Source organism: Ictalurus punctatus, chromosome 5 (genome assembly GCF_001660625.3).
Source record: "Ictalurus punctatus breed USDA103 chromosome 5, Coco_2.0, whole genome shotgun sequence".
NCBI lineage: Eukaryota > Metazoa > Chordata > Actinopteri > Siluriformes > Ictaluridae > Ictalurus > Ictalurus punctatus.
This window is the reverse complement of record NC_030420.2, coordinates 28,806,669-28,828,615: the sequence shown is the minus strand read 5'-3', so window position 1 is coordinate 28,828,615 and position 21,947 is coordinate 28,806,669. Positions and strand designations below refer to the sequence as shown.

At 39.1% G+C, this 21,947-nt stretch overlaps 1 protein-coding gene across 7 annotated transcripts in view; it reads left to right on the top strand.

The window, feature by feature from the left end:
• The window catches only part of dab2ipa (DAB2 interacting protein a), a 121,850-nt gene extending 102,573 nt beyond the window's left edge, over positions 1 to 19,277 (top strand). For 6 of the 7 annotated variants that reach the window (XM_017468725.3, XM_017468727.3, XM_017468724.3 and 3 more), the window contains 9 exons: positions 1,959 to 2,087; positions 2,207 to 2,443; positions 3,116 to 3,317; positions 3,713 to 3,891; positions 6,042 to 6,942; positions 8,012 to 8,164; positions 11,254 to 11,456; positions 11,813 to 11,900; positions 16,669 to 19,277. In XM_017468725.3, coding sequence (XP_017324214.1) covers positions 1,959 to 2,087; positions 2,207 to 2,443; positions 3,116 to 3,317; positions 3,713 to 3,891; positions 6,042 to 6,942; positions 8,012 to 8,164; positions 11,254 to 11,456; positions 11,813 to 11,900; positions 16,669 to 16,836 — 2,260 coding nt within the window. In that variant the 3' untranslated portion in view covers positions 16,837 to 19,277. The remainder of the gene's footprint in view (positions 1 to 1,958; positions 2,088 to 2,206; positions 2,444 to 3,115; positions 3,318 to 3,712; positions 3,892 to 6,041; positions 6,943 to 8,011; positions 8,165 to 11,253; positions 11,457 to 11,812; positions 11,901 to 16,668) is intronic. The other variant, XM_017468726.3, reaches the window with a different exon arrangement.
• The last annotated feature ends 2,670 nt before the right edge of the window (positions 19,278 to 21,947 follow it).

Genomic DNA, 21,947 nt, shown 5'->3' with positions numbered 1-21,947 from the left:
CTTTAGTTTCACGGAAAACTGCTTGAATTGTACGAAATTGTTTCGCATGGTCTTTGTTGGTAAATGATGCCTTTTAGCTGTATTCGTGTTCGACACATGTGAATCGAAGAGCTTTGGCTGAATGCGCATTGTGATGACGTCATATCACAAGTGTCTCCGCCTAAATCTTCGGAAATTCCGCGGTAGTTTAGAAAAATCGTAAGCTCCTCTGTATACCGCAGGGTTTGCTTGATTTTGCGTTCATTTCTGCGTTTGTAAAATTGTGAAATCTTGGAGGGACTGGAAAACATCCCTATAAACCTTATAAGCGCGGGCGGCTGTGGCTCAGGTGGTAGAGCGGGTTGTCCACTAATCGTAGGGTTGGCGGTTCGATTCCCGGCCCACGTGACTCCACATCCTGAAGTGTCCTTTGGCAAGACACTGAACCCGAAAGTTGCTCCCGATGGCAAGTTAGCGCCTTGCATGGCAGCTCTGCTACCATTGGTGTGTGTGTGTGAATGGGTGAATGAGACAATGTAACCTGCTTTGGAAAAAATGCTATAAAAGTGCAGACCATTTAAATCAAATGCGATCGTTATCTACTTACATAATGTCAAATCCGTCAGAGACTTGAGAGTGACTGACTTATGGAAACTCCTGCATGGTCGATCTTGTCTCCTGTTTCTGTCCATGTATCAGCACCTCAGCATAACAATATAATGCTGAAGGTCTGCTGTTGTCCATGTACCAAACTGCGTTCTTAAAACGAATGTCTTCATTGTTTTATTGGTTTCAGATGGTGTGTGTGTGGGTCTGAGTGTGTCTGATTTACCATGCTTGCTTAGCATTCCGGGTAACATCCAGAGTGTACGCTCTCCTCCGAGAGCCAAGAGTGAAGCGAAACCTCTTCCCCCAGACTGCGTGGGAAATGACTATAATCCCAGTTATAGCAGAAATCATGCTGAGTAAAGAAATTGGTCCTGCGTTCGACAGCTCGCGCAAGTTCAATTTCCTCTGCCTTTGAAGGGAATCTTAATTTGAGTCCCAGTCCTGCCTCAGATAAGCGATCAATTCCAAACTAGGCCACAACTCTTCACTACAGACTTTCTTTTTATTTATGTTGTATTTATTTTTTTAGTTTATTTCAGACTGCACTAGACAGTAGATTAGACCTGATTAGATGCCTCAGCGGAGGACAGAGCTGTTATAATGCCGATATGAAAACTGAAGCAAGCCAGATGAGAGGAATCAAAGTGTTTAGAGAGAGCGTCTCTATACACACAGTCATGCTGATTCAATACTGATTCAGTACAGTCTGAGAGACAAACGCAGTTCTTCAAATTGGTCCTTCTCTTTTTCTTCACGTTTCTTTTTGTTGTGGCTGAACTGTTATCTGCTACATTTGGACAGGTACAAATTGAAGCGAATGTCTAATCCAGGGGTGTCCAATCTTATCCGGAAAGGGCCGGTGTGGGTGCAGGTTTTCATTCCAACCAAGCAGGAGCCACACCTGATTCCACCTGTTTAATCAGTTGATCTTGGCTTTCAATAGAATCAGGTGTGGCTTCTGCTTGGTTGAAATGAAAACCTCCCCCCACACCGGTCCTTTCCGGATAAGATTGGACACCCCTGGTCTAGTTTAATCCCTGTTTTGTTTGCAACATGATATTTAGTGCGTTAAGTTTCACAGATGTTTGGCGATTTGGGAACTTCCTGCACATGGTGAATTTTTTTTATTAACATTTTCTCCCCAATTTGGTCACCTGCCGATGCCTATCCACAAGCCGGTTCTCCCCATCATACGACAGCTACCGACCGGGAAGGGTAAAAGGCTAACACATGCTTCCTCCGAGTGACGTGAAGCCAGACATCTCGTCTTTTTGAGCTACTGCTCAGGCTGCGTCGCAGAGCAGCATAACACTGATGTCAAGTTTTGTTGAATTTATGTATAAGATTGATGTCTTTCATTTCCCGGTCAGGGAACCAACCCGAGTCACTGGAGGGTTGCACGGGTCAGTGCACTCTCAGTGCCGGTCCCAAGCCTGGAAAATGGGGAGGGTTGCGTCAGGAAGGGCATCCAGGAGCAGCCGGAAGAAGGGGAAAAAAATGTGATATCTTTAATTTTTAATTTTAGATTAACTGTAAAATAGGGGTCATTTTTTTTTAACCCAGTACAATAGGTGTAGTACAATGTTGTAAACTACTGCACCTCATCTCATCACTGCAGTGTGTTCCCACGCGAGCTGAAGGAGGTGTTTGCATCCTGGAGGCAGGAGTGCGGTAACCGCGGCCGGCCGGACATCAGTGAGCGGCTGATCAGTGCCTCGCTCTTCCTGCGCTTTCTGTGTCCCGCCATCATGTCCCCGTCGCTCTTTGACCTCATGCAGGAATATCCTGACGACCGCACGGCGCGCACGCTCACCCTCATCGCCAAGGTCACGCAGAACCTCGCCAACTTCACCAAGTGAGTGCCAGTGCATGGGAGGTGAAGAGGTTTAGAACTTTCCTGCTTGAACATGCATCATTCAGCTCACTAAGGACTTCATTAGTCTGAACTTATTGATTTATGGAAACAAATGAAAATGAAAGCTGAGCCACGTCCATCTTTTTTTTATTAGGCAAACACATCTCGTATACAGTTTTCAACATTATCTCCAAAATTTTGTTTTCCATGTTTAAGCAGACATGGTGATGATGCAGGTTTCCAAAAAGCAGCAGCCATTTTTAGGCATCACTCAGTGAAAAACCCGCAAATCTCCTAAAGAATCCAGCCAACGTTTTTTTGCAGATTTTATTAGTGGAGATTTGCAGCCACTTAGAGCAGTGGGCAGTCTGTTATCGAAAACACGCCGACTGAATTCAAGCCAAAATCTGCCATTAATTCATGATTGATGCCTTGAAAATATGTGTCACTCTCACTTCTAATGCTACAGATAAATATGCGACGATGGCAGCATATGCTAGCCAGGCTGTTCACTAGCATCCTGCTGCTCAAATTGATCATTATTTGGACATGTTTCCTAAGTTATTGATTAATAGCTGGTGAGCTGAATCAGATCTGTTCGAGCCAGGACACATGAAACTGTGCAGAACAGAGGGATTCTCAGCATGTGTTCTTTGTCTTGTCTTGAGTTAGGTTTGGCAGTAAGGAGGAGTACATGTCCTTCATGAACCAGTTCCTGGAGCACGAGTGGACCAACATGCAGCGCTTCCTGCTGGAGATCTCCAACCCAGAGACCATCTCCAACACAGCAGGCTTCGAGGGCTACATTGACCTGGGCCGAGAGCTCTCCACACTCCACTCGCTGCTGTCTGAGGCTGTCGCTCAGCTCGACCAGGTCTTTTTAACATTCTATAGACTTCAATCATTAGCTATGTGTACTGTAGTTTTTTATTTATTTTATCAAGCTGCATCTACATCTAAGTGACTTAGACCTAGCGTCTGCAATTTCGGTGTTGTCTGCATTACTTTATTTTTGGTTAAAGTATTGACTCCTTTTCTCTTCTTAAGTTAAGCCTTACAGGTGGTAGGCTATTTATCTCAGAAACATCAGATAATTCAAAGGAAAAGAGAAACAGAGCTTCTCTCAATATTCTAAGGGATAGAATGCGTATCACGCCACAGAAAGAAGTTCATTAAAACACTTCATCTTAATTAATTCTGATGTGCTTTAGCCTTCTGTTTGATCAATAATATGCTGTGTTCAATGGCACTGTACACTTGTGTTTGAAGAGCACGGCGACTAAACTGGGGCCTTTGGTACGGATCCTGAGGGACGTAAACGTGGCCCTGACTAACCCCACTGGAGCGCCGATGTCCTCCCCTACAGAACGCGTGGGTTCTCCAAGCATGCCCGGCTGTAGCGTCTCAACCGGTCTGCACAAGCTAGTCATGGACTCAGAGCTCAGCGGGTAAAAAGAGACATTCTGTACAGCTCCCAATTTAGCATTAATATTCTGTTCACTATCCATTAGCAATGAATGTACTGCTCATGTTCACATGGAAACACACTGTCTGTTTGTATTTGAACAACTTTATTTTTAAATATTCAATTATTATCAATATAAAAATTATTGATCTAAGTGATAGTGTAAATACAATGGCGATGGAGGAAATGTCACAGGGACTAAAGTGACTTTTTGATTTCATAGTTACAGAAAAATATACAAAAAATATTCTTCCATAAAATAACAAGTGGTCAAACTTTGTGGGGAAAAAAAAGTAAATGCCAGTTTCAAATTTCTGAAGGTGACAGAAATGGTCTCTAATAATTTTTTAAACCCACTCCTTTTTTCTTAACTTAAACCTTTTTTGTATCCTCAAAATCCTCTCTCTCAAAAGGTCTCTAGTTGTAATCTTCAGACCCCTGTAGCCCACCCACCACACACAGTCAGACTCTGACAGATGTTATATATCTAATGTCTTCATCAGATTAGGTCTTGGGGCAAATTTTCCAGTTTTCAATTTGAAAAGCATGGGGGTACAAACTTTTGCACCCAACTGGAATATAAAATTGTGTATATATATATATATGTGTGTGTGTGTGTGTGTGTGTGTAATATTAACATACTTTTATAATTATTATATTTACTATGGGAATTTTGCTAAACACATGCATGTTTAATGTTGGAAAGAATTATAGTTATTTAAAAAAAAAAACAGTAAAAACAGGAATTAGCACCACTACAGAGCTACAGCTAGTACAAAACATCACGAGTGTGTCAGTATTAGAGCTGTAACTCACGAACAGTTTTCCTGGAATATCATTTATGTAAAGCTTTAGGCACTAGTTGATAATTATAAACTGTCGATTGCACATGTATTATTGCTGTATTACGAGTGCTCATCAAGCGCAGTAAAGCGATGGGGGTTTAGGTGGTCACACTACGCTGTCATTTTTCATTCAACTTTGAGACTCATTATGTATACAGTGTTCCATCTTTTTTAATATAAATGGCATTCAAGGCTGTAAAACTGCTCCGTTTTTATACGTGACAGTCACAGGTACACTTCATGCAGCACAATAAATACGCAAAAATGTCCAAACTTCACAGTGGACGTGACTCCATTATAAACCTAGTTTGATTCTGTTAGCAGTAATCGGGCAATAATAAGGGTTTTAATCAAGACGTTATAGGATGTAGATGAAGTGTTCACTACAAAGTGTGAAATAAAGGAAATTACATTTTTAAAAGCCCTTTTATGGAAATTAAGCCACTCTCAGTGTGAAGGAGTAGCACAGAATTAAAGCTTTAATTATTTCATTATAACTTTATTTGACACTATAAAAGATCTTTATTGTCTCAGCAGCCCCCAAGCAGAGCTTTTTTCAAAACATTATAGGGCTTCATTAAATCTGTTGATGGTGCATTGTTTTGTAAAGTGATTAGTGGGCACATTTTGCAGTTTTCGCATTTCCTGTTGGCGGTCAAGAGGTCTCAGCTGAAACGAGAGGTACACATAGCACCCTGTAAGCTGATAAACTGAAAATAATTCCAGCATACTTGTGTATAATTGCAAAAGTGCAGGTATATAGTAGCAGTGGGAGCTTCTTCCATTGTAGGTCTGAATTTTGAGTTTAATGATTGTCACAAACCTTTTACTATTACAGACGTAAATGTAGATGTTAGCCCTTATCCAGAGTGAAGCTATCTCATTTATATATCTGAGCAGTTGAGAGCCTTGCTCAAGGGCCCAACAGTGGCAGCTTGCGGTGCTGGGATTAGAACTCATGGCCTTGTGATCAGTAGTCCAACGTCTTAACCGCTGAGTTACCATTTAGTACTAGCATCTGTGGATTTACATGAGAACAATCCTTTTCTCAATCCCAGTCCTGAAGTACCTCTACCCTGCTCCAATTCTCCTAATCCAACTAATAAAAACCCTTTCCTGAATCAGTGTGAGTGGGAGAACTCTATGTGCAGGGAAGGTGTGCTCCAGGTCCAAGATTGGTAACATTCATCTATGCTATTAATGTGTTCTCATTAGCATCTATATCAGCCATGCTAATGAATGCAGTGAGGCAGGTCAAAAGCTGAGCTGTGACTTTATTAATTCGCAGGTTGGTGGATTTCACCAGGCTGCCCTCTCCGACCCCTGAGAACAAGGATCTGTTCTTCGTGACTAGGGCGTCAGGAGTTCAGGCATCTCCAGCTCGCAGCTCCAGCTACTCAGAGGCCAATGAGCCAGACGTGCAGATCTCCAATGGCAGCAAGAGCCTGTCCATGGTGGACCTACAGGACAGCAGAAGTGTTGAGAGCAGCGCCAACACAGTGTCCAGTGACCCTACCAATGACACACAGGGCACCGGGGCTTGGGTTGCCCGTACTCTGAAAGGTGGCACAGCTGGAGGGCCTACCCTGAGGAAGAGTGGGCAAACACCCACAACACCAGGCGTAGAGAGTGCCCCAGGCCGGCCACAGCTGCTAGCTCCTCTCTGCTTCCAGAACCCCGTCTACCAGATGGCGGCTGCTATGCCAGTGTCTCCACGTGGCACTGCTGATTCAGGTTCAGAATGCCAAAGCTCCACCGGTTCCCAGGGCAATCCTGAAGATGTGGCCACACTAGGGATCAAGCCCACATTCATCACACAAGCCAGCATGGGCACAGGGTCTGGAAGTGGAGGAGCAGGAGCAAGTAACGCTGATGACTTTGCACGACGCTCTGGTGAGTTTACACGAAGACAGATGTCTCTCACTGAGTCCCAGCACCAATCCAACGTCCCACGACAGAACAGTGCTGGCCCACAGAGGCGGATCGATCAGCCTCCTCCACCCACAGTCACTCGAGGACGCACTCCTCCCAGCATGCTCAACACTGCACCCTATCCACGGCCCTCCAGTGGCAGCATGATGTCATCGTCATCTCCTGACTGGCCCAGCAATGGAGCCAGGCTGAGGCAGCAGTCCTCGTCTTCTAAAGGAGACAGTCCCGAGACCAAACCTCGCACACTGCACAAACAGGTGAGCCAGTCTCGTTCCTGTTCCTAAAGAAAAATGTCGTCTTTGCTTTGTCCTTCTGGGGGGATCGTTTAAGGGTTCTACGTAGACGTAGATGCTACACAAATGCCACAATCAAACTAACTTAGCTAGCTAATATTAGCAAAGGAAATTGACTAGCTATCTCATCATAGCTAATGATTCTTTGAGCTATAGACAATATAAGCTCAAGATAATGTCAGGTTTTTTTCTTGTAACTTCCTAAGTAATTAAATAAAACCTTTACATTGATGCACATTACATGTATTTCCACAGTACTTTTGGATTTTGTAGGAAGACACCTCACATCTGGACATCTGTTTTGAATGACACTGTCATTTATCTAGAACTCTGATACGAATAGCTATAATTTACCTGGGGCATGATGGGATTTATTTTTGTGTGATTCCACCAATAAACTTATATATATATATATATTAGTTTATTGGTGGAATCACACAAGTTAAACTTTTTAGTCGAGTTAAAAGTTTGGCATTTAACTCACAGCTGGACGAGCGGGTGGGAATGAAGCAGACAGGCTAGATTAATAGCCCGAGCAGAGACACGGAGCACAGTTGATTAAATGACTGCACAGATTGGCCAAACTGTTCGTCTCAAGTCTGACAGAATGAATCTTCATTAAAAATGGATCAAGCATCCCCCAGCCGGCCTGAGTGCTCTTGTCACCTTGAAAACTTTTAAAACAACATCTAATGCCTTTTTAAAAGGGCTTTAGGAACGTGCTTGTGCAGGTACGTGCTTGGAAACGGAGCCAAATGAGCAAACAAACGAAATGTTCATCAAACCAGCAGCCCAGAGACAATGTGGTTAGGATGATAAGTTTTAGTTTATCTTGTAGAGTTAGTGGTCCTGTGAGAGCAAGACCAAAGAGCACAAAGCATATTAATACTGGAGAGTAGAAACATGCTAATCCCTACTCAGAAACCTTTCTTGCTTCGAAATGTTTCACTGTTTGAAGTAATCGTACTGGCCCTCCCCCACTACATGCATCTCACCGTGTGCATCGGGTGTATTGTATCTGGAATTTAAACAGGCCCCATCTCCAGTGAATCCCAGCGCTCTGGACCGCACGGCTGCGTGGTTGCTAAATATGAACGCGCAGTATCTGGAGCAGGAGGGAATTGACCCAGATTCCAAACACAGGGAAGACCTCCTCAACAAGGATGAGCTCAGCCAGGCTGAAAAGGTAACGCCCACTACACTTATGCACATAATTTACCATGACTGCTAAACCTCTAAAGTCCAACCTTATGGTTCAGTTATTTATCTTAAAGCATAATATTTAGTAACTGCGGTGAAATTAATAGGAATGTACTATATGTGGTTGCGAGGGTAAGGACTGAAATACTGGACAGGTCACTGGCTAGTGTCGCTTGCGGGTGTAGTGGCTGCTACTGTTGTTGCTTTTGGGGCGTGTCCAACGTTGTTTTTAGTTCTGATGAGAAACGGACGTAGTTATAAGTGTTCTAAAGCTAACTAGTTACAGACAAATTAAACAATGCACTAATCAGTATGATTTATTTGTTCACATGTTATTATGTTATTTGCACTTGCTAGTTAACAGTAACTAGTTAAAAATACTCACCTGAGGCTGTCGCTGAAATCACAGCTCTGTCACATACGAAGAAAATGAATAGCCATCTGTTGCTTCGTCACCTTCTAGTGTGAATGTAGAATAAGGGATTAAGAACACAGAAGGTACTGTAGCTACCTGGAGGTGCTAATGACTTACAGTAAGGGTTATTTTGGTGTGTGAACGCTCATCTCTTTCAGGGTCCAGTTGTCTCTTGATGCTAATATTATTAGCTCTGTTCTGGAAGGGACTGAGCTACATTCAGGGTCTTAAAATTGTAAATGAAGGACTGAGGCTAATATAAATTTAGTTTGAACTCTGCGCTTTATAAAGAATCTTGGTGATGGTGGGGGTGGGGGGTGGATTACTAATTTTTTTTTTTTTTTTTTTTTTTTTTTTTAATCCCATCCCTATGTAAAACCTACATTTCCAACACTAAAGCTGATCAGGTTTAGTATGTACAGTGCACATGTTTATGAACTCTACAGTGTAATTTTCACCATGAACAGTGTGTTATTCTAAAGGTCTACAATGAATTTTTAACAAGTATCCGTAGAACGGAGTGACCTTGAGGCAAGAATACAGCAACAGAAGGCTGATGGGTTATTTTCTTCACGGCTGGTTATTTTCTTTTGGCCCTGTCCTATAACTTGGCCTTGTTCAGAATGGTGATGGATACAGGCTTTAAGTTATGTTCCTTTTTGTACTCACTGCCTACTCACTCTCTCTCTCCTCAGCTCAGTCTTTCAGGCTATGTGTATATACATCCTTGTGCCTGAGCTAGTGCAATGCGATCTGTATGTACCTACACATCTTTGCACAACATTTATTCATCTTCGTTACTGTATAAAATGAACGCTATGTCCGTTACAGAATTCCGTCTTTGTAAGTGCAAGGAGGCCAGAACTGGTATATTAGACAGTGCTATATGTCAACCGAATACGTATCTGTGAAACTGCTTATGGAAAAGACTTACAGTCTCATCTGAAACTATTGGAACGGCAAGACTAGTTCATTTGTTTGTGTTGTACACCAAAGACATCTGGGTTTGAGATCAAAAGATGGATATGAGATGAGCGTTTAGGATTTCAGCTTTTATTTCCTGGTATCTACATCTAGATGTGTTAAACAACATAAAATAGAACCTTTTGTATCAGAACACCTTATCGTCACGTGTGCAAAAGTATAGGATCAGATAAGAATTAAAGTAACTAACACTTAATATTTGGTTGCATATCCCTTGCTTTCAATAACTGCATCAAGCCTGCGAATCACTGACATCACCAAATTGTTGGTTTCTTTTTTTGTTGTTGTTCAGTACACTAGTGCTTTCTTTTTTTTTTTTTCAGGACATTCCAAATTGTTGTATTGGCTATGTGCAGTGTTTCTGCATCACCTGGGATTGCTTTTCCCTCTTTTCTCAGCTGGAAAATGGCTTCCTTTTCTCCCATAGGCAGCTCTCTGGTCTTCATGTTGGCTTGTCCTTTTTAACAACAGTCTTCACAGGTGAAACTGGAGGCTAAAACCATGAGTAGATATTCAGTGCAAGAAACACATGTTCCTGTCACCAATATGTTCCATGTACATATAAATACCAGGAAATAAAAGCTGAAAAGCTAAACTCTCTTCTCATATTCATCTTTTGATCTCACATGCCTTGCCAAATGAATTGGCCTTGCCGTTCCAATAGTTTGGGAGGGGGCCGTGTAAGCTAATATTCAATAAAAGTCTCATTTATTGATTGTGGGGTGTTAAATATTAAGTCATAAAAATGACCTCAAAATAACAAGATAAAATCTGATGGCTTGCATATTTTTTTCATAATTTCTAATACAGTGTAACATGACGCCATGTGCTGTTATATCAAGGATAGCACGACGTGGAATAACTGTTATCACCCTGTAATTAATTCTTTTTTTTCTATAATAACACCTCCCAACAGTACAGACATTTTATTTAATAAAGAACGACGTCATACTTTTTATCTGTTTATATTTACGTTCATGTTTCGGAAAGTGCCTGAAGCTCCTCTTTCCTGTTATCACATCATATATCACAGATATAAACAGCCATTCCCTCACCAGGCTCACTTTATGATTAATATATATATATATATATATATATATATATATATATATATATATATATATATATATATAAACGCAGCTTGTCATGTTACATAAAAACCGCAAAGCACAACGTTCTGTCCTGAAGACTTGGCAGAAAACCGACACCGGCGCTAGAGACTCCTTTCAGAAATATTAAATAATGTCTCCTTACAGAACGCTTCACATGATGTTTGTCCCTCACTGCTCTTTTCTTTGCTCAAACTCTTTTATCAAATTTTATAGTCGAGAGCCTCCCTGAGCAATTGCTGTCAAGTCTGTTTACTAAAGAGATTAGAAAACCTGACTTATATTAAACAATGCGTATGTGTACAACTGATATCGGCAATAAGTGTTCCTCCAAGTGCGCCTGTCTGAAATAAAGCAACATTTAGACTCCCATTAAGATCTGAACCCTTCCTTACTTTTGTTTTTTTAATTGCCACTGTACGTTTTTGTTTCTGTTTTGTATGCAGCACTAACAGCGATTTAACTTTTCCAACACTGACAGTCGATACGCCCAGCCGCTGGCGAGAAATAAAAAAATAATCCATAAAAGTTTCATTCCTGTTCCTTTCCCCCTATCATTTCTTCCAGTATCAGCAGGAGATCAGCATGCTGCAGGAGCGTCTCCGGCTGGCCTTGAAGAAGCTCGAGGAGTACGAGTCACGTCTGCAGGCCCAGGATGATCAAACGCAGAAGATGCTGCTGGAGTACCAGGCTCGGCTGGAGGATGCTGAGGAGCGACTGCGCAGGCAGCAGGAGGACAAAGAACTGCAGATGAAAAGCATCATCACCAGGTGAACACAGAGGAACACAGCTCTTTCAGTGATACGATTCACACGAGTCGCTATTTGACCCACGACAAATAACCTTGTTTCAGCTTCTACCGTAGGTCTATGTCCACTTTTTTTTTTTTGTCCCATTTTCAATAAATTAAACACAAGGTTCAAATTTCTCAAAAGATCTCATTATTGTACTTACGTCCGTGAGTTTGCTCGGGGCCTTGAATCTGTTTAATATGTGGATATTATAAATGTAACCAGCATGTCTAAGGCTCAGCCTATTAAAGTTTGATCAGATAACCGGATGTTGGATATCTTTTGGACATAAAAAAAAAAAAATTAACTTTTTCTCTGGGGCTTTTGGATTGCAGGTTAATGTCAGTCGAGGAGGAGCTGAAAAAAGACCATGCGGATATGCAGGCCATCGTTGACTCCAAACAGAAGATCATTGAAGCCCAGGTGATCATCAAACACCAAATATCCCCAGTGTACAGTTCCACACACTGGATTTTAGCTGCTACTTGGGTAGAATTTGTGTTCAGGGGATTTAGAAGTCGTTTTTTTTTTTTTATTATTCTAAATGAATGTCTACAGCAAATTAATTGTGTGGTAGGGGATTGAATTGGAAAATCAGTCTAACAGTCTATGATACGGCTGCATTGACTTACAAGCCAAGATCCGGTTCCATTTGAAATGGAAAAGAATACTGCCATCAAAATGTTTGTGTGTGTGAGTGTGTGTTGGAGAGAAAACAAGATTTAGAATTTCCTTCAGAGCTTGAAGGCAAGAAACAACCCCCAAAATTATATCACGAATGTTCTCATTGCCCGTAGACAAGGTGGTGGGATTAAAGTACGACATGGTGTAAAACATCGATTTAACTGAACTGAATCCTATTGGATCGTACCTGAATCTAATCATATTGTTACCGAACCGAGCGATATACTCTCACTGTCCATTTTATTAGGAACACATGTACAACTGCATGTTCGTTACAGTTATCTAATCAGCCAATCATGGGGCAGCACTACTGTGCAACAAATCAGGCCAAGAGCTTCAGTTAATGTCCACATCAAACATCAGAATGAAGAGAAAGCGTGATCTCTGTGATTTTAAACGTGGCATGGTTGTTGGTCGAAGGGCCGGTTTGAGTATTTCATAAACTGCTGATCTCCTGGGATTTTCACACACAACCGTCTCTAGAGTTTACACAGACTGGTGGTGCGAAAAATCAAAAACCACTGAGTAAGCGATAGTTCTGTGGGTTAAAATGGCTTGTTGATATGACAGATCAGAGGAAAATGGCTAAATTGGTTTGAGCAGCCAGAAAAGAATGTAGTAACTCATGTAATCACTCTTTACAACCGTGGTGAGCAGAAAAGCATCTCAGAATGCACAAAACATCAAACCTCGAGGTGGATAGACTACGACAGCAGAATCCCACATTTGGTTCCACTCCTATCAGCCAAGAACAGGAACCTGAGACGATCATGGGCGCAGGCTCATCGAAACTTTTCTTGGTTTTCAACTGTCAAGTTTCGGTGAGTCTGCGCCACATAATGTAAAACTTATATTTATGTACGTTGAATAATACTGGATCGGGCTTGAATGGACTCTGCACTGAAACAAATAATATTTAACTCTATTATCTTGTTCCTTGTTTAAGTGTATCATGTCGTATAATACAAATTGAAATGTGTATCATATCGTTTGAAAGACAAACCTTCAAACCCCTTAGGTATGGAATTTGACAAGCATCATGAGATCTAATTACTGCAGCAGTATAAGGAATACTGCAAAACATTTTCATTTTGCTTCAATCACAGATATATCCATCCACCTTGATCAACAAAGTACCCTAGACATTCACTTGCTAACACACCACCTTTAATCACACATACTGCATGGGAAGAAATACTCCTGTCTATTATTGTTATGGCCAGATCATCCAAATTCTGTCAAAAGCTGTGTTCTAATTACAGAAAATAGCTAAACCGATCCAAAAATAAGTACTGCTTCATGTTCACCACACAGACTCTGGCATTTTGACTGTGATGTCAAGTGTGTTCACTTTGGAAAACCCTTCGACTGGAAAATTCCTGATTCGGCTATACAGAGCCGAGTCGGAATGTTTTCTTTCTCCCCGAGCTCAGAGGGACGCAGGGAGCCAATGCAGTTTACAGCTGATAAGAAATGACTTGCATATGACAGTAGCACCCCCTGGTGCTCATAATAAAATCACTCCAAGGAGAAGAAGCTCCTTTTATGCCTTAGGAAAAGATGAGAAAGCAAGACATAGGCAGAGAAGTATGCAGGTTTTATTGTATTTCCACCTTTTAATGGATTTAACATATTTCTGTAATTGTATTTGTGCTTGTACACGCTTATTTAAGTTATGATTATTGCTTATTTGTTATAGAGTGCCCTCCACTAATATTGGCACCCTTGATAAATATGAGCAGTGAAAGAAGGCTGTGAAAAATTGTCTTTATTGTTTAACCTTTTGATCTTTTGTTTTTAAAAAAAAATCACAAAAAGACTCTGCTCTTATTGATATCAAACAACTACAAACAAAACACGGGTTTATCAATTAAAAAAAACTTTGTTAAATATAGGTGTGCAACAATTATTGGCACCCTTTTAGACAATATTTTGTGCTACCTTGCTTTGCCAAGATAACAGCTCTGAGTCTTCTCCTATAATACCTGATGAGGTTGGAGAATACATGGAAAGGGATCTGAGAACATTCCTCCTTCTATACAGAATCTCTCCAGATCCTTCAAATTCTGAGGTCCACGCTGGTGGACTCTTCTCTTCAGTTCATCCCACAGGTTTTCATTGGGTTTCAAGTCAGGGGACTGGGATGGCCATGGCAGGACCTTGATTTTGTGGTCAGTAAACCATTTTTGTGTTGATTTTGATGTATGATTTGGATCATTGTCCTGCTGGAAGATCCAATCATAGCCCATTTTAAGCTTTCTGGCAGAGGCAGTCAGGTTTCCATTTAATATCTGTTGATAATTGATAGAGTCCATGATGCCATGTACCTAACAAAATGTCTAGGTCCTCTGGCAGAAAAACAGCCCCAAAACACTAAAGAGCCACCGCCATATTTAACCGTGGACATGAGGTACTTTTCCATATGGCTCCCTCTCTGTGTGCCAAAACCACCTCTGGTGTTTATCGCCAAAAAGCTCTATTTTGGTTTCATGTGACCATAGAACCCGATCCCATTTGCAGTTCCAGTAGTGTCTGGCAAACTGAAGATGCTCGAGTTTGTTTTTGGATGAGAGTAGAGGCTTTTTTCTTGGAACCCTTTCAAACAACTTGTGGTGATGTAGGTGACTTCAGATTGTAGTTTTGGAGACGTTCTGACCCCAAGACGCGACTAACTTCTGCAATTCTCCAGCTGTGATCCTTGGAGATCTTTTTGGCCACTCAAACCGTCCTCTACCCAGTGCGTTGAGACGATATAGACACACGTCTTGTTCCAGGTTGATTCATAACATTTCCAGTTGACTGGAACTTCTTAATTATTGCCCTGATGGTGGAAATGGACATTTTCAATGCTTGTGCTATTTTCTTATAGACACTTCCCATTTTGTGAATCTCAACAACCATTTGCCGCACATCACAGCTATATTCCTCGGTCTTACCTATTATGAATGACTAAGGGAATTTGGCCTGTGTGATACCTCATATTTCTTCCCCTGTCAAACAGGAAGTCATGGTTGAACAATTATCTATTCCTAGTCACCCTGGTGTACTAAAAAAAAATTAAATATCAATGGGAATATACTTCAAATACATTTTTCATATATGAATTCATAGGGTTGCCAATAATTGTGGCACACCTATATTTAACATATATATTTTTTGGATAAACCTGTGTTTTCGACCCATAAAAAATACAGTTAATTTCAGAACATATGCATAATAATGAGCTTAGAAAAGTATGATCTCTGGCAGCTCAACCCAGTAAAGTATTGTTACCTGGTGAGATGATCAGTGACCCAGTTTCTGTGAGATTATTATTTGCATCCATCCTGTTTTCCCCTTTTTTGATAAAATCCTGATATCATATTAATGTTTTCTTTTCTCAACCACCAGCCTTAAAAAGTGCAACTGTTTATTTAATTAGCTTGTCAGAAAAGTGCAGAGAGCTGCAACCTGTTGTAGCTTATATTATATGTACAGTATATAATATACAGCATGTATGTAAATATGTAAGGAATAAACAATGCTAGCGTGTGGTGTTATAAGAAAATAATCGACAACAGGGTCGTGTAATTCGGCATGACGCAAAGGAGAGTTACTGTTACTCTAAAGTTGATTTACTCGAAAGATTCTTTTCCCATAACAGCATGATTCAAAGTGATTTATTCCTCTTCTACCCATAGCAATAAATATTATTTTTCATTTATTAATGAATGACATATCATACATTTTTATCCCTAGTTCTCTTTAACGTTGTGGAAGTTAGTTCCTGTTATCACTTAACCTTATAGCAGCTATAAACAATTGTTCCCTCACTGGTCTCTCTTTTCTCTCTCTCTCTCTCTCTCTGTCTCTCTCTCTCTCTCTCTCTCTCTCTCTCTCTCTCTCTCTCTCTCTCTCTCTCGCTTCATGTTAATAAGACAAAATAAAACACACTCTTTCATGAAAGCGCAAAGTCCTCTCTTCTGAAGACTTTCCCGTGGCAGAAGAACGACACTGATACTGGAGACTCCTTCCTTCAATGGCAAATAAATGTCTCCTTACAGAAAACTCCGCCATATCAATGATCATATGTATTTTGTTATTAAATAACAAGTTTTTAATCCATTTATTATTGCTAAATAAACTGTTAGTATAAAAAAAAAATGATAGCATGTTAGAATGAGCGCATTAAAAATGAGTTTTGAATTACAGCCGGCACTACTCTCAGAGCTGCTGTTATAACGCGTTAATAAACACTGTCCAATCTAACCAGTCCAATTTGAGAATTCAGCAGTGCTGTGGTGAAATATTCATCAATACACTTGATTGGAAAATTTGACAACTCTAGTCCAGAGTTTTAGACAAATATTGTCCCAGATATTAGGTTGGTGCATCTCTTTCTATCTGATAATCTTGGATTGTGTTCTGCCTCACTTGGTGTTTGCCTTATTCATTAATATAAATGTGAACCTCTAGACTTTCTCCGCTTGTTTCCTTCGTCAAACTGTCTTTCTCTGTTTGTCTGTAGGAGAAGAGGATAGCATCTCTGGATGCGGCTAACGCTCGGCTGATGAGCGCTCTGTCTCAGCTGAAGGAACGCTACAGCATGCAGACACGCAACGGCATCTCGCCCACCAACCCCAGCAAACTGCAGATCACCGAGAACGGCGAGTTCCGCAACAGCAGCAACTGCTAGCAACGACACACAACCCTGTTGGGTACAAGGGCTACGGGTAAAAATAAATAAATAAACAAATACATAAATAAATAAACAAACACAAGCAGTGGAATACAATCGGGACTCTCTGGACTTCAGCTAAAACACTCGCTCTTCAATCTGATGGCAGAACTTGTTGTGGGAAAGGTAACAATTTTGGGCTTTAGATTTCAGAGCGACTGATGGGACAGGTTTAATCAGTCTTACGTTTGTTAGTAGTACAAAATAACCAGAAAACCAGGCGTGTGAAACCTAGTGATCAAGATCAGCTTTCTTAGTAGACATAACATCAGTGGTACGCTTCGTTGACCCGTGTGTGTTTTCATACAGAATGAACAAAGCAAGCAAAGACGACAAACTGAATGACTGAAGACTGAACCTGGTGGTGAAAGTGTGATTTTAATTGGAAAGTTTGCTAGTTTGCAGCACGCTAATAATACAAATGTATATTATTATTATTATTATTATTATTATTATTATTATTATTATTATTATTATTTGTCAGAGCACTTTATTTAAGTGTTTTTTGATTTATATGATTTCTGGTAGGCCAAATGTAAATGTATTTTCCTTTCTTACTTACGTTGTATTTTTATTTTTTGCATGTCTCAAAGCTACCAGAGCTAGCAGTATATTTTGTTTGTTTGTTTGTTTATGTTTGTGTTGGTAAGGAGAGATCTGTAATTCCTTAGGGATTTTTTTTTTTTGCCTATTTTTTTTTTTACATTTACAGTTTAATTTAACTTGGTTTGTATTGTTGATGTACATAAAACATACACTATGATTTTTTTTTTCTTTTTTCTTTCTTTTTTTTTTTTTTTTTTTTTTTTTTAGCAGAGCAGAGGGATATTTTGTACAGTGTATATTCCTGTTCCTATTCCTGTGTTAAATTCCTCAGTTCTGTGATAAACGTGTCAGGCTTCGGCTGTAAATTCAGGTGCCGCTTCTAGAAACAGCAGAGCTCTGAGAAGCTTTGCGCACGCATTCCTCACTCATAACGCTAATCTCGAGCTGTGGCTGTGCTGTGGCGTGGGTAGAGGAAAAAAAAAAAAAGAAACACTTATCAATGTTGTTCTTGTGTAGGGAGAAAACAGAAATCATTTCCCCCTGGATTTAATGCATCAGTGTTTAACCATTATGCACTTTCTAGCAGTAGGGATACGCTCCTTAACCAAAAAAAAACAAACAAACAAAAAAAAAAACAGCACAACATCTTGTAATAGAGACTATCCATGGACACACAGATAAACGTGTAGCATTGAAAGCGAGTGAGGAAATGAAGAAGGCTGTGCATATGATTCCCCCTCCCCCCTCAGGTCCAGTTTGTGTTCTTCCAGTCTTATTAGCAACGGTTCTAACAGTTTTTGAACGCAGCATGACATTAAATCTTCAGGCTCTCCACCCTGCTGAGGAGCGCTCTGTCTCTTCTTCAGAGACGCACCTATTTTGCTGCGTTGAGTTTTTAGCCCAGGTGAACTGGGATTTCTGACGGTTTTGTAGTGGTATTTATATGACTGTTTGAGGGTGAGAATGAACAAAATCATAGGGAAACAAAAAATATATATATATACATCTATATATATCACAAATTGCAGTTTCTTCAACTCCTTCCTTAAAATTCATCTCCCGAGCTGAGTTGTAATTATGACTTTGTGTTTAACTTATACTTTAATTTATCTCCATGGTCATTTATTTTATTGAATACTACGTATTTCCATGTTCGACTGGCCCCAGATGTTTTCGAGCGTTTGTGTTTATTGAGTTGTGAATTATATGATGGATGTCAGGTAGCTGAGATTCACAGACACTGGATTCTCGGTATCGCTGTTCTGATAAGTGGTCTTAATGTGCCCCTTCCGTTACACTAAACATCCATCCGTCCCTGAACTGCTACGCTTGATACGCAAATATTTTGTTTACAGAGATGAGAAATTGTGTTCTATATAAAATATTATAATATTATATTAATATAATATAATATACATATATATGTAAACCATTGCACATAAGCTTCCTCGGTCTTATTTCCCTGTTGAAGGCAATAGTACTACACACACACACACACACACACACACACACACACACACACACACATCATAATGTATTCCAGTGATCCTGTTCTGCCACCTTGTGCACGGTGTCTTCTTTTACCAGGTAAAGCAGGCCATAACAAAGTTCTTCGTCTGTTTTCCCCTTTCTGGCATGCAAAAAAAGATCAACTTTGTTTTTTTTTTCTAACATCTCACAAAGCCTTTTATATGTATGTTTAAGAGTAAAATTTGCTCCATGTAAATACATCAAGAGAAAAAAATAAACATACTAGTATATGGAGAGTCATTTGTGTTAAAGAGAATGTTCAGTGCAATTAATGTACAATTGCCACTAGAATTATTAAAGTTTATTTAGCTATTTCAAAGGTCTGCCGGTGTCGTTTGTTTTTATTGCCGAAAAACCGAAACCACACCGAGAAAGCTGCTGTTTAAATACGGAATAAAACAGTAGCATGTGCTGTTAAATAAGTAAAGATACTTCAAAACTTAGCAGCAAAGATGCGTTTGTATACTCGAAACAACGCATGAAAATACGCAAGCAAAACACAGACACTCGCCGATACACACTTCACACTTCAAAGTAATCATAATATGCATCCGTAAGAACATTGAAAACATGAAGATACTTAAGCATAATTAAAAGACAAGTATGCATACTAAATTTAACATGTAAGCAAAATCCAGTATGCTTTCAAAATTTGAAACCTTGGGTGTTATTAGGGCACTTTATGAATGTATTCATTTATAAATAAAGACAAACAAAAACAAATGAATAAACACAAAAACGTGGATACTAAAAAAAACGTGTCAAATTAGTATTCATTGTTAAATAATTTTTTTTTTTTTTTAAAGAAAAGAAAGAAAAAGAAAGAAAAGTATGCATACTAAAAATTAAGTGCATGAAGCAATTACAGTGTCTTTATTTCATACTTGGAAAAGAAATATACACAAAATTGTGCAATCACCACACACACACACACACACACACACACACACACACACACACACACACACACACTTGCTGAAGAAGAAATAGCAAGATTTCAGTGATTTAAAATATGCACACTCAAGAAGTATAAATACTTTGAAAATAAGTATGCATACTTAATGTTTGAGTATGCACACTTCTTTTTTGAGTATGCATACTTTTCACTTTTTTTTTTTTTAAATTTTAAGTAAATGAGTATCTTTCTGTTCTCATATATCAGAATTCATACAAATATGCAAAATAAGCAGGCATGCAGAATCCATGATGTTTCTTTCCCCTTGAACACAAAATAAGCATGGTCAATATGCATACTTAAAAAAATAAAAAAAAAGAAATAAAAAATAAAAACTAATGTAAATGTAAATATGTATACACAGAAAATAAATATACACAAAATTGTGCAATAACAACATACACACACACACACACACACACACACACACACACACAAACACTTGCCGGGTCACACTTGTCAGAATCGATACATCGTGATCAGGGCAAACAGGGTACTGAAGATAACTGAATGAAAGTTTACACAATAGTTACTACTCAAAGGAAGCAGAAATAGCAAGATATGAATGAAATTAAAATGTGCATACTCAAAAAGTATACATACTTATTTATATATGCTCAAAAATAAGTATGCATATTTATTTTTTAAGTACGCATACTTAATTTTTGAGTATGCATACTTATTTTTTGAAAATGTATACTTAGTTTTTAAGTACGCATACTTAATTTTTGAGTATGCATACTTAATTTTTAAGTATGTATGCTTAGTTTTTAAGTATGCATACTTTTTTATTATTATTTGTATTAAATGAGTATCTTGCTGTTCTCATATATATCAGAATGCACACAAGTATGCAAAATAAGCAGGCATGCAGAATCCATGATGCTTCTTTCTCCTTAGTTTTGATCCACGTCAGTAAGAAACGGAGGTCACCCTGGGCTTAAGGAGGCGATGAAGTGATTCGTGTTTTCATTATGTGTAGTTCTCAATCATGTGATTAAAACAAATCAAGTGATTAAATGTAATTTCAATAATTCCGTTTCTGTTCTAATTGAACAGTAATTTCTCCAGTTTTCAGGATTTATCAGTTTTAGATTTTTTTTTAAAAATCAATTCAGTATAAAATGTATAGAAAAATATAGTATGGAAAATAAGTATAAAATACTTTTTTTAAAAAGTATGCATACTGAGTACTTAAAAGTTAAGCATGCATACTTAAAAAAAAATAACTATGCATGCTTAAAAAAAAAATGCATACAAGCAAAATTCCTTATGCTTCTTTCTGCTTAGTTACACATGAGTAAGCGTAGATGTTCACCGTGTGTGGTGGGAACATCTCCCTCTGTCTTCTGCTTAATTTCTTCAGTACAAAAACATCTTAGATTTCCTAGCCTTACTTTTCCAGGGGGGAAAAAAAAAATGTTACAGAAAAAAAAAATTTTTTTTTTTTTTTCCTTCTGAACATGAAGTCCCGCAGGATTTACCTGAGGGGGAAAAAAAGAAGAGGAAGAAGAAGAAGCAGCAAAGTGTAACAAAGTCCAACTGAATGAAGAAAGTGTTCTCTTCTCAAAGGAAGAATAAACAGCAAGATGCTTGTTCAAATAAAGCAAGGATACTTTCAAATAAATATGCCTATGCACACTACGCATACTCAGAAATAATATGTATACCCCAAAAATAAGCATGCATACTAATGTGTTCTAAAAAACAAGTATGCACAAATGTATTCCAATTAGATCCTGACTACATTAAATGAAGATTAAGCTGGATTTAAGGAGGTGAGAAAGTGTTTTTTTTTTTTTTTTTGGTATTATATGGAGTTCTCAATCATGTAAAAGTGATTTAAACAAATTTCAATATTTCTGTTTCTGTTCCAGTTGAACATGACCTGTCCAGTTTTCAGGATTTTTTTTTTTTTATCAGAAGTTTTTACTTCATTTTAAACATGGAAACAACACAAAAATGTCCTTTCCATTATGTCTGCTTAATCGAGCTTGTTCCATGGGTTCCACACCACTCCTTGTGTATGAAGCATTCA